This window comes from Paralichthys olivaceus, chromosome 10 (assembly GCF_024713975.1).
Source record: "Paralichthys olivaceus isolate ysfri-2021 chromosome 10, ASM2471397v2, whole genome shotgun sequence".
NCBI lineage: Eukaryota > Metazoa > Chordata > Actinopteri > Pleuronectiformes > Paralichthyidae > Paralichthys > Paralichthys olivaceus.
Genome location: NC_091102.1, coordinates 6440602 through 6453702, shown reverse-complemented (window position 1 = coordinate 6453702; position 13101 = coordinate 6440602). Strand labels below are relative to the sequence as shown.

The 13101-nt window shown below is 43.6% G+C and overlaps 1 protein-coding gene across 3 annotated transcripts in view; it reads right to left on the bottom strand.

The window, feature by feature from the left end:
• Positions 1-653: 653 nt before the first annotated feature.
• The window catches only part of LOC109637898 (cyclic AMP receptor-like protein A), a 43966-nt gene continuing 31518 nt past the window's right edge, over positions 654-13101 (bottom strand). For all 3 annotated transcript variants that reach the window (XM_020100564.2, XM_020100563.2, XM_069533244.1), the window contains 2 exons: positions 10573-10720; positions 654-2828 (listed from right to left, as the gene is read on the bottom strand). In XM_020100564.2, coding sequence (XP_019956123.2) covers positions 2803-2828; positions 10573-10720 — 174 coding nt within the window. In that variant the 3' untranslated portion in view covers positions 654-2802. The remainder of the gene's footprint in view (positions 2829-10572; positions 10721-13101) is intronic.

The following is a 13101-nucleotide window of genomic DNA, read 5'->3' as shown; positions in this document are numbered from 1 at the left end:
ACACATGCACACGCACGCACACACACACACACACACACACACACCAGCAGAAGCAGCAGCAGCAGCAGCACACAAACACAGATCTGACAAATGATAGGGAGGCGAAGCAAGGCGAGGTGAGCAGCTAATAGTAGGCAGCGCGCCTGCCGACATGCCCGTGGGCCGCGGGTGTTAAATTGTATCCAATTACGGCGCATGCGACGATATGAGGAGGGAATAATAATTCTTCTTGCGTGACAGGGAGATTCGCTTATTTTCCAGGCGCTTTATATGGAGGAGGGTGAGGGGCTCCAAACGTTCAAACGTCTGTGTGAGAGCCGTGTGTGTGTGTGTGTGTGTGTGTGTGTGTGTGTGTGTGTGTGTGTAGGAAAAGAGCCTGGTTTTCTGGAGGACATGCGCGCACATTTCATTAATCAAAATCCAGTTAACCAGATTTGGAGAGACGGCAGGGGGTGCAGCAGGGTCCGACCAATAATTAATAACCATTATCTGGGCACCCTCGGTCTAAGGGATGTCTTAACGCACGTGCAGGCACACACACACACACACACACATTTAAACGGACACACTTTTCCACAGGAGCCAGGGCAGAGGCATGAAGGAATGAGGGATTGCATCAATGTGAAAATGAAATAAACACGCCCAGCCAGAGCTTTGTTATGAAATGTATCTCCTGCTCATTTATTTGATGGAGTGCGCAGTCAAGTAAAACGAGCAACAGTGCCAAAAGAGGGGTAGGGGCACAGTACATGTGAGTGCGGTGGGCCTCTGTGAACTGCAAACCAAAGTTGCACTCTGGTGTCATTGACGCCCAGCAGAAAAGTTCAACAACTCAAGGGTAAAAAGGGTCAAGTGTCGGTTCATTAGTTCAACTCGTCAGAGCGGCAGCTGACAGCAAGCTGCGTGCACCGACAGTGATGAAACCACCTACACGTGGGGGGGGGGGGGGACCACATGGGGCTATAGGTTGAATATAAAGTGACTATTATCCTGCCACTCTCACCTCAGCTATGTCCCCTCAACGGCAGCAGCCACGAGGCGACAAAGCATCACAGGCTGTTGTTGTGTCACGTGTCTTCTTTTCCAACCGGTTTTTGACGGGGACATTTAATGAGAAGCATGTACTGTATGTCTAATGTCTACAGCTGCTTTCAGACATGAACTGAACTCCGGACATTTTCCGGGAGTTTTCTTGCCAGCCCCTGTAGTAAAATGTCAGCGAGAACAAAGCAGGAAAATATCGGCAAAATATCCGACGAGCGAGGGGGTGTGTTGATGCCATTTCTAAAACATGACAGATGAGAAGGGGGAATAAACAAAAAGAATACGGATATCTGATGAAAAAGAGGAGCCACAGACATAGAAGATGTCAAATTGTGGGAAGAGGAGATTCAAGAACCTGTCGATAAGACCCAATGGGCTCTAAACAAAAAAACAGTTTTCCGCAGTTGAATTTCTGGTCCAGACAATCTCCTGCTGCATGATTCATTTGTGAAACGGAATGTCCGGAACATTTCCAGACCCAATATTCATGTCTGAAAACAGCTTGTGTGTGTGTAGGTTCTTATTTGACTAGAAAAATGTTTCTTCTTTCAGTACTTTGTTCTTAAGGCTACATATTGAATCAAGCTCTTCCTCGACTTGTCATGTGAGTGCAGCAGGTTTTTGGACCTAGAGAAGTCTTTTCTTCACATTCCAGTCCAAGGCACGTACAAAAATAGAGTGTATACTCAAATATATACAGATATACAGTACATTGACCTATTATATAAATACTACATTAGAAGTTCAGGATTTCATAAAAAATACAAAACAAGCTTTTCAAAGAAAAACTTACGAAAGCTGCAAACAACAGTAACATACAAGTCAGATACAAAGAGAAAAACAAATATTGTCTGAGGAGGGAGAGGCTCCTTACAACCACCACTGGTGTTCTGGGACTTTTTGTACTACCAGGTAATGTTTACGTTTTTTAAAACCCTTCTGTATTTCCACTGCACCTCGCTCATTGGCAGGGAAGTAGTTCAGTGCTGGGATCAATCTACGTGTAGCTGTAGATGCTTTCATGTCTGACACACGGGGTGCTTTTTAAAAGGCCCGCTTTCACCTCATCTCCTGCAGAGAAGTGAAAAGGTAATTGCTGCGAATGTTAAACTAACACCTTGTTATGATTGCCTTTCAGACGTCCTTTATGTTTTTTTATTCCTCCCTTCATTTTTTGTGGTTAGCCAAAACACAGGAGCAGAATACAGGAATCAAGAAGGTGACGCAGAGAGGGAAATCGGTTTAAGACCTTCGGGATGCAGCAGATATCTTTAACATTCGGAGGATCTTTAGAGCCACTCCTTTTGGTTGATAGCATTGCAGGGAGCTGCTGCTCTGCACAGTGTGTGTCTTTGTGTGTGTGTGTGTGTGTGAGTGTGTCTTTAGGATATTAAATAGTAAAGGATGGGGATTAATAATGGAACCTGACAGCTCATCTCCGGCTTCTATCTGCCTGACTGTCCCCCCAATCTTCCCTTCCATACCCTCCCTACCTCTTTTTTCTTCCTCTCGGTTTCTAATCTGCTGCGTTTCTCTCTGGCTGTGACCCTCCTTCCTTCCAGCTCTTTTGTCTCCTCTCTCACTCGCTCTCTGTCCCTCTATGCAGCTCTCTCTCAGGGCACTCGGCCTTTCAGGGTCATGTCAGGGGAGTAAAAGAGCACGTTGGTGTCATCGTCATCCTCGTCATCGCTGAGGTCGACCAGGTCAGCTTGTGTGTAGCGCACAGCCCCGGGGTGGTACTCTCCGATCCGAGTCCTGTCACACAGCCGCGACTGCAGAGCCAGCTAGAACCATACACACACACACACACACACACAGACACAGACACGAACACAGCGGGTTAGAAATGAACACTCACTATCTGTGCTGGGGTAAAGAGTATGTTCACACTAAGCTTCCCAAAATGTTTTCTCTGCTCTGTCCATCCATCAATTGCTGCATCGACCCACTTATTAATAAATCTGGCGAATGCTGGTGCTGATGGCAATTCACCCTCTGTTCACACATAGACCCCTGTTCAGACCTGTCATTAAAATCTGTCCTGAGTGATCCGAACACAAGTGGTCAGCGCTAAGTTTAGGTCTGAATGCAGATAAATGTCAAATCAACGTGTCGACTCTACACTGATTTGTATGTGGCCACTGTCACAATATCAACACTGATCAACACAGAATGATCTCAATTTTCTTTTTCAGATTGGTAAAATCTTGTTCCATAGTCAAACACAGTGCACCGATTCACTCCTGGCTCCTTCCCCCCTCTCTCTCTCTCTCTCTCTCTCTGTGTTGCTTGCTCTGACACTAATACATCAACAGACACATTTGTAAACTCAGACTAGTTAAAAGCAAGTTCGGTTGCAAACAGAAATTACATTCATTTAATGATCGGTCTGTACCAATCCTGAAGTCCTGCAGATATCGTCTTGACGATAAATAAGCCTCTGGATGTGAACTTGTAAACGAAGCAGGAGGTTAATCATCTCATCGAACAATAAATAAAATAAAAGCTTATCTGACAAAAAAAGTTGCAGGTGGCTCAACCTTTGGTAGATAAGTTGGAGCTGTGAACGCTATATTGAGTCATGTGATTGTGTTATAAGGTACAATAATTGCTGCCTTGATAACTTCACAGGATTGTAAAACCTCGTCACAGCATAATAAACTGTTGTTCAAACTCATGGCTTTATTACTCGGACTATCTCATCTTCTCACCGGGATTTAAATCAACGTGCATGCTTTAACTCACGACTGTTCACGGTCTAAACGCCTGCATTGTATGGACAGGAGAAAACCTTCGGTGCAGAGCTTATTGAAAACTCAAAACCTGCTTGGCAGCTGTACAGCAATGACGATGAGACAAAAGACTCTCTGTTGACTGTAATCTTGTCGACTCATTCCTTTCAAATACTAAAACAAACAATCGCACAATATAGATGTCAGGTTGTATTAATGTTGGTTTTGTTCGACAAGCCTGTGATTGTAAAAAGCGTGATTTGATTGACGTCGCATTGCAGTAGTGTAGGAGCGTCTGTCTGGTTAACAGGCAACATGTAGGGTATAAAATTAATCAGTGACAGAAAAAATGTAAACAACAACTTAATTTGACTGTTGATAAATGACAGTTCATGGGGAGTGTTTTTAACTTTTTCACGAAAAAACAATATAACACAGAGGAGAGATAAACTGAAGAAGCACGTTATGTCTCCTGAAAGCCAGCAGCGGAGGTATAGCCACAGAGCCAGATCCACAGAGCCAGATCCACGTCTGTGTAAACGTTAGAGCCTGAATACCATGCCAGCATATTATGCCGTCATTGTGGCAGCATGCGACTTCAAAATCACACACTGGAGCAGCATTATGTTCCATGTAAACCAGCAAAGCCGGGACGTCTTTGCAGCAATACAGTGGGTTCCCTGTTCAAAAAGGCCTTGAGAATGAAGTGATGCTGAGACATACGAGAACGGGAACAGCTTTTTTCCTGCATGCACTCTCGCATACACGCAGGAGAAGTGAAGAGGTGAGCTCATTGCAGAGCCACAGGCAGTTCAGCTGTATGGCTAGAATGCAGATCAATATCAGGGAAGGATGGAGAGAAACAGGGGGGGTGGTGGGGGGAGCACACAGGTGGGAGGGAAATGCTACACAAAGGAGAGCGGAAGAAATAATGAGATAAATGCCAGAAATGCTGTAGCAGGGTATAGGGAACAGAGGAGGCAGGGAGAAGAGGCGTGCATACAGTACAGAGAGATAGAGATAGGCAGAGAGAGGGAGGACAAGACGACTCAAAGACAGCCACGGAACAGAGAGAAATAACAACAGCGGAGGACTAGAGGTACATGGCGGAGAGGCAGCGCTATGTTTACATGCACACAGAAACCAGGATCCTGGCAGTAATAGGGTCATGCAGGTAGTAATCCGGATGCAGTAAAATCCTTGTATACACGCAACAGGTTTAAAATCGGAACAGTCTACTTAGTCTTATCTTGTTTTAGATTCTGCTGATTTTTCAAAAGTCTTAGAGGCACGATTCAATCCTCAAGTCAATAAATAAAAAAGAGGGGAACTATTTTTAGGCTCTTACTCCGGAGCGCTGTGTGACAGACCATCGTGACAGACCATCGTGACAGACCACTCACTCGTGTATGTTGTCTGCTGGAGTGAATGGGAAACGCGACTGGCAGTTGAGGCAGCTGGTCACTGTTTGACTGGAGAGAAGATGCACAGATGCTTTACACTCCCACACACAGGTGTGTGTATCGGAGTATTACGCCTGTTTTAAATTTTTTTAAGTTGACTGCAATGATTTGGAAACACTGTTCAGTCTTCTGTCTGTTTGAGAATAGTAAAATGGCCAGCAGAACAGTCTTCAAAGTTTCTTCTTTAGAAACGTAGACGGATGTATATGTCCGTCAGTGAGCCGGCTCTTACAAACAGCTAACCCCAGCAGCCAATGTCTTCTCTGCTGCAGAGCCAGTGTCAGTGAAATCTATCCTTATCTACGAAGCCATGCAGGCGCAGAAGCCTGATTATCAGACTCAATAGCCATTTTGTTTCACTTATTTCAGTGAGCCTGACAACAAGCCTGTTTCTTGTTGGGGTTTTTTGTTTTGTCTGAACCAATCGGTAGCAAGTGACCTATCCATCCCACCACTGCCATTTCAAATGACATGGAAGCTGCATTGAAAGCTGCTGGGAGCGGCAAACAAATAAAAATGTGGAGATTTACGTTATTTCTGTTAGTCGACTAATCACAGCCTGTACAGCTGCATCCACATTTTTCTGTTGCCATTTTTCATGGGAAGCAACTGTCGGAAGGACGGTGATGTTTAAATATTTAATCGTGTCTACAAAGATCTGATTGGTTAGTTGTGGGGAAACAGCCATTAACGGGCACAGTGCCAGACCTGCTTTCAGACATGCACTGAACTCTAGAAATGTCATTTTTTCCTTGCCAGCCTCCAAGTAAAATGTCCGGAAAATGTGAGTCCACGTGAGAATACAACAGGGAAAATGTCCAGAAATTCTAAGACACAAAACTGGAGTAAAACAAATATCTCAGGATGAAAAGGAGGTGTCGCACATGTGGAAGACGCAGTCATACAAAACTTTGCCGTGTGCTTTATGCAGGTTAATATATATATGTCCTGTCCTGCCTCCTGCTCTACCCAGATGCTACTCTTCACCTGAATGTTCCGGACATTTTCCTGCAGCCTCAAGATGCGTTCTCTGTTAATGTCTGAAAATCTCTCGAGTCTAGAACAATGACTGTTGAGTTTGAGCTAGAAGTCACGTTAGGGGTGGATAACTTCAGGTCCGGTACGAAGACGACCTTTCAGTGTGTGTATAGCCTATATGAGAAGTGTATTATAAGACACAGTGAAAGAAATCTCAGGACTGATCCTTTAAACGTCTCTAAAAGCACCGCAGGTAAAGAGCGCGGCTGCGAGGGAGCCGGAGGAGGCAGGTTTGGTGAGAAAGCACGGAATCGTTGTGTTGAGAGATGAATGTTTTGATGCTGTTACAAACCCACCACCATCGCCTCCCCCTTTTCTCCCTCACCCCCCTCTCCCCAGCCAATCTCACACCTGATGTGTGGGGGCTGCTGGGAGTCGCATGCCAAGATGAATAACAACCAGCTGTTAGTCACGATAGAGCACGACCACACATGCCGCCTCTGTGTGTGTGAATATGTGTGTGTGTCTCTCTCTCTCTGTCTGTCTGTCTGTCTGTCTGCCTGCCTCTCTCTCTCTCTGTCGTCTTCTTTCTCACCTTCTGTCTCGTTCTCTCTGACACGCACACAGACACACACACGCACACACAGACACACACACACAGACAGACACACACACGCACAGACAGACACACACACACGCACAGACAGACACACAGCATTTTCTATGTGATTTACGAACACATTGAGATTCCATTTGACTCCTCCGTCTCTCTCTCTCTCCCGACTCACCACAGTGCAACATTGACATTTGGGTTGAAGGTCATACCGCACATTCCACTCTTCCACATTGTGCTCCTGACCCGTTATCAGGGCGGTTGGTGATAGTGAGTAAGTGACAAAGTGTGTGTTTGCCTGCGCGTGAACCAAGACCACAGAGAATGTTTTGCTCGTGGTTCAATATCAGGTCCGGCTCATATCCACAGACACTGTCAATGTTTGTAGATTGAGACAAATCTGCTGGGAGCTGTATTGATTGTGGTGTTTATTGAAATACAACCAATGTGGTTTGTGGTTCAAATGTAAAAGCATCCTCCTTCTGGTAATCGTGTCTCTGTTTCCCTAAAAGCTCAAAAAAATAAAGTCAGTGGGTTTTTAATTTGACTCTTGAAATAAGGGGATTTAGGTACAAGAGCCAACAATTATTTTCCTGCATAGGGTGATGTGTGAACACCTGTGATAGACAGTACGAGTTAATTTGGAGAGTTAAGGAGCGTTATTATAAATTCTGAAGCACTTAAGCAGAAGGCTCAAAACACGGGTTAAAAAAAGACTGAGTTTCTGAGGAAATAGCTCATGAGTTAACTAAAGGTGTTTTCACACCTGAAAGTCCAAATCAATTTCATTTTCGTTTCTAGCATTGGTTAGTTTTGGTTTCACAATACAAATTAGGGGACGCATTAAAGAACTCTGTGTGACATATGTACGTCCTGTCGTCATCACCTGGGCTGTGTCTACTGACATTCATTGGTTTGTAGAATGGCAGGAACTGGCGTCCAGTAAATGTCCTTTTAGTCTGACAAAATTTTTGGTCTGCACCAAAATTCCTGAGCATCTCAAGCCTGTTATTTTGGTTTGGACTAAACTGAAAAGTCTGAAGGTCCAGACCAAACAAAGAAGGTGAGAAAATGCCCTGATACTTATAAAAAGTGTTAGTGTTGCTTGAATTCTACATTCCAACAAGGTGGTTATGAAATACAAATACAATAGAAATATTTCAGAGGCTGCAAATAACAATTTGTTTTATTATTGATTAAGCTTCTGATTTGTCACTAAATCTATGAACCGTCAGGAAATGAAAAATGCTGTTCGTAGTTTCCATCGGCCACTAAACTGATTGACCACTTGTCCAAAACTGAGAGATATTCACTTTTCAACATTGTCAGTGGATTTATCACTTTTCCCTCGTGAAAAATTACTTCAGTGTTAAATCAATTATTAAGCTTGTTGCCAATGAATTCTTCTATGGATCGACTGCTTGTTTCAGCCGAAATGGTTCTTCCTAATGTGAGTGCTGCAGTTACCCTGTTTACACCAGACACATTTCAGCTATGTCGCACAGTTGTCTATCTAATGTGCATCTCACTGAACAGATTGGCTTTAATTTTAATGGGTGAAGATGTCTACGCTGCACTTGATGTACGTTTTATGCGCTCAACTACAATTTGTAATTTCGGGCTCCAAATCTCTTTTCCACCCTTTTATGTGTGTAACTATATCGACTGGGCACTGAAAAGTGTCCGAGCACACAGCAGCGCTCTGTTATTTTGTGAAGACTCCTGCTGCTGCACTGCTCACATGTTTTTAAAAGAACAAAGTGTAATTCCATCCTTCTGCTTTCGGGCACCTTTTCAATTTACGCATAAAACCCTTGAGAGAAAATATCAGAAAAAACATTTCTAAAAAGAACAGTGCAACCCAAAGCACAAGACACTGGCCGAGGGAGATAATGATTATGTGCGTTAAACATCAAACATCTCTCTCTCCCGCTCCTCCACCTCCCCACTATCCTCCCCTTTTTCTTTGCTCACCCCAACCGGTGGAGGCAGATGACCACCCACATTGAGCCTGGTTCTAGAGGTGTCTCCCTGTTAATGAGGGAGTTTTTCCTCCACTGAACTGTTGGGTTTCTCTATGTGAATACAATTTTAAGGTCTTGACCGTCTATGTAAAGTGCCTTGAGATAATGTATATTATGATTTGGCGCTATACAAATAAAACTGAATTGAAAAGTTAAATTAAAGTTGCGTTCGCTGAATAAAAATGTATTTGATAAAGATAAGCTTACATCATTGTTTTTTTTCGCTGGGAAAACTGAACAATTAGCACCATCACTTGCATATCTTGTTTTTCATTCGCTTTTTCAGATTTTCTGAAATTTCTGCAAAATTTACACAGAATCTAAATGGAAATTCAGCTGGTATAAACAAAACCACAAATCCCAGCTCCCGGCCAGTTTCAGCTCATTGTTTCCAAAGTAATTATTTTCCGTACTGGGAAGAAAGCTCAAGAAAATAATGACCCACACAAACCTAAAACTGGAAGTGGTCCAAGCACAGACGCTAACACAAGCTAACTGCACACAGCATGCTCGACATGAAACAGGAGACAAGTGGAGAAAACATGAGGCTATCTAATCAGAGAGAGAATATCGGACTCCCGTCGAAATGGTAAGCAGAAGCACACGCTAACGTGGCATCTACATATTCCTCTGTTTCACTTGGTCGACAGTTGTTTGCTAACATGTCACAACCACATGACGGGTGACATAACAGCAAGTAGATGCTTGTCATTGCATGTTTGTTTTGGAGTCTTTCTGCCCTCTAGTGATCAAAAACTGCTCAAAAAGCATGAAAGGTTTTAAATGTTAAATCACAGGAGATCGCTATAAAAAATGCTAGCTCTATCCAGCCTATTTTTTTCACTAATGGTCAAGGACTTGTAATCTGAAGTGATTCAAAAACGACTTCCTGGCTCTGATTTGTGGAAATTTCCCGACCTGTGCTGGGATTTTCGGAGCTAAAACTAAGCAAGTGAACACATCGTGTGGGCGTACGACCTACGATATGGTAGACTGTCAGGTGATTTCACTCATCTTCCAAACATTAGCTCACATGGTTGTTACTTCACATCAATGACTCAACAATTTCTTAACCAGATGCTGAGATGGGTGGTTTTCAAATCCTTTTCTAACTGTTCACTGTGTTGACTGTGTTGTCCATCTGTTTTTATTAGTCAGCTTTCTGGCTCTACCATTTGTATTCATTATGGTCCAAGGGTCTGGTCTGAGACATAAAGTTGAAATTTCATTTACGTGATAATGGTTGAGACGCACATACAAAAAGAATGTTGGGACAGGGTTCAACACCTGTGACCTGAGAGGAGTCAATAAAGCGGGAGAGGATGGATCTGTAATAAATCTGGCCGCATCAGTTTGTCAGAGTGATGCTACGTCGCTCTAGTGATGGCAGCATCCACCACTTAGTCAAGAATGTAATATCTCAATAACTACAGGATGGATTTCCAAGACATTTAATGACAATCATGTCCGCTAAATCTACATCTGCTGTGTTTGCTACAGACGTCAAACCTGAAGTGTAACAACTTTGGTGAATGCCTGACTTTCCCCTTCCCAGTACAATCACATTAAAATATTAATATTTTTTCTTCTAACACACATTCCAGTCAGTGTCTGTGTACTTAATGTTTTTTACTTGTTTGGAAAAGAACGTGCAACAGGAAATGTTTCTTCAAAACGTTGATGCAATTATGGCAAGACATAGCCTGAGTTCGCTGTACCTGCAGGCCTGTGGGGCTCAATAGACTCCACCAATCCCGATCCAGGCCAAAGACAAAGGCATTGGCCAAGCCGTGAAGTGGCGCCGACAGGACGTGCAACAAGGTGAGGGAGAAGGACGGATCCTGTGGGTAGAAGGCATTGTGGAGCCTGGAGGGAGAGAGAGAGAGACAAAGGGAGAGGCAGGAGTGGTGAGTTCATCTATAAAAAAAAGTTGTAAATAAAGAGACAACCTGCGAGAGAGCTTCGGAGGTGAGGACGGAGTAATTGAAGGAGAAGTCAGACGGAGAGGAGAGACAGCAACAGGAAAAAGGGAAGAGAGGGTGTGATAGACAGAGCAAGAGAAAAAGAAGGAGAGGACAAGTGAGTGACAGAGTGAGGGACAGGGTGAGAACGAGAGGTAATGAGAGCGAACAGCAGAGGCAGAAAAAGAGAAGGAGGGAGAGAGAGAGGAAAAAGGGGAGGGTGAAAGAGCGAGTGAGCTTTATATCAGCGTTTAAGAGCCCATTAGGCAGCGTGAGACGGCTGGGCTGACACATTCTTGGCTGCCGCTTCGACAGCACGCAGCACTTTACAAGGACAGGGAGAAGTGTAGCGCTCAACTCCCTTCCTCTCCTTCTCTCCCCTTTCTCTCATCTCGGTTTCCTGCTTCTCCTTACCACAGTTTCCCCGACCCATCCTCTCCTTCTTTTTCATTCCGTGCACGCTCCTTACACGCCGCCACCCATTCCACAATAACTCTCCCATTTCTTTGCATTGGTTTTCGTCTGTCTGGATATCTCATTTTCATCTTGACTCATGAGGGTGATCCTCCTTTCTTTTCAATTCCCGTCCATGTGCCTATCTCGCTGGGAGCCTGGGGCATGACTAGGAGGTGAACCTGATATTGTGTGGTGTGGCTGCGAACTAATGGCTGCCTCGGAGAATGATGCTGCTCAGCCATTAACCCTGGATTAACCCTGTATTAGTGCTGCTCGCCGGGTTAGCCTGCCACTAATGTCTTTTATTGATCTGTTAGCGAGACAATCAAACCGCGCACGGCTCCCAGCGTTTTCCGCAAGTGCGCTGTTCCTGGCTTGGGCATTCAGAGTAAACTAAACGGCCGCGGTGGTTGACCTCAGGGTCGAGAAAGTCATCCCCAACTTGCTTGTGACCCGCAGGGAAGGAAAATACAAAACCAACCATTTAAAGAAAAGAGCCACTGTTGTGTTGTGGTTACACGAACAGTGGCTCATCTCGGAGTGACTGTCACAGGATGAGACCAACTTCCAGTTATTTAAACAGATAATGATCTGGAGAAATCTTTGGTAATACCACCGCTCTGGTTTCCACATTAATCACATCACAATAGCGTTGCCAATATTGTGACATCACCAGATGAGCACCACACACGTCCCTGAAGGAACAAGCCTCGGTGACACCAGCCAAGTGACTACACAAGAGGCAAACACACAACAATTCCCACACAGATACAGTATCTACACTGTACTGACAATATAAATCAAATACATACTTTGTTCAATGCTGTGTTTAATCCTGTCACACGGCCAACACAAGTTGGCATCAAGGCATAAAGATAAAGTACAAAATATGTTTTTAATTCATGAACTGCAGAAAAGGTCTACACAATTGGGTGTGAAGATTTTCTGGAGTTTGTGTTTCACAAATGAAGAGAGCAGCAGAAGATTGTCTGGGTCAGACACTGTGATTAAAGTTAGAGGTATACAAGCATAATTTGTCTTTACTGACAAGAAACTAACTAACAACCATTGAGATTAAGGCAAGAAACGATTGTAGCCATACTGGTCCTTTTTGGTTTTTGTTAAATGATCTGTTCAATATTATTTAGGTCTGAGCACTATTAAAAGTCACATCACGATTAACTGTCACAGTTTCTTTGAGAGCGATGAATCTTTTGAACACATCTGTGCTCAAGATTTTCTTTGCAGGGGATTTTTTTTTTCTTCTTCTTCTTTTTGTACCGAACAATAATGAGAAAATCATGAACAGTAAAAATATTTTATGGCTTCAATTCTTTCTACAACACTTTGGTTTATGGAGTGACTACTGCCCCTTCAGCTTGCCATTGTCTATTGTGGGTTTTGCGTTGTTACAACTTTCTTTGCTACGCACGCATCATATTGTAAGAAAGTCAGTGTTTAAGGTGATGGAACAAATTGTTAGTTTTTCTTCTTGAAGTAAGCGCTATTTTCCAGCAGCTTTAAATTTATTTATTTTAATCTGCTTACTGAAGCCAAAGTGTGCTCACATTACCAATTCACCATTAGCTACTCTTCATCTGAATCCACACATCCAACTTCAATTCGCCATTTATCCATTTTCTCCATAAGAATGAGTCCGCTGGGTGCATACAGTGGAATACATCATTAAAGGTGTGAGGTGTGAATGCAGACAAACCAGCCATCAAACAAACAGGGATGAAAAACGCAACCTTCTTGGCGGATCTAATTAACGAATGAAATATACCGACATGGCTGTGGACTACTTTGTTTGATTTTTGCAAAGTTTCA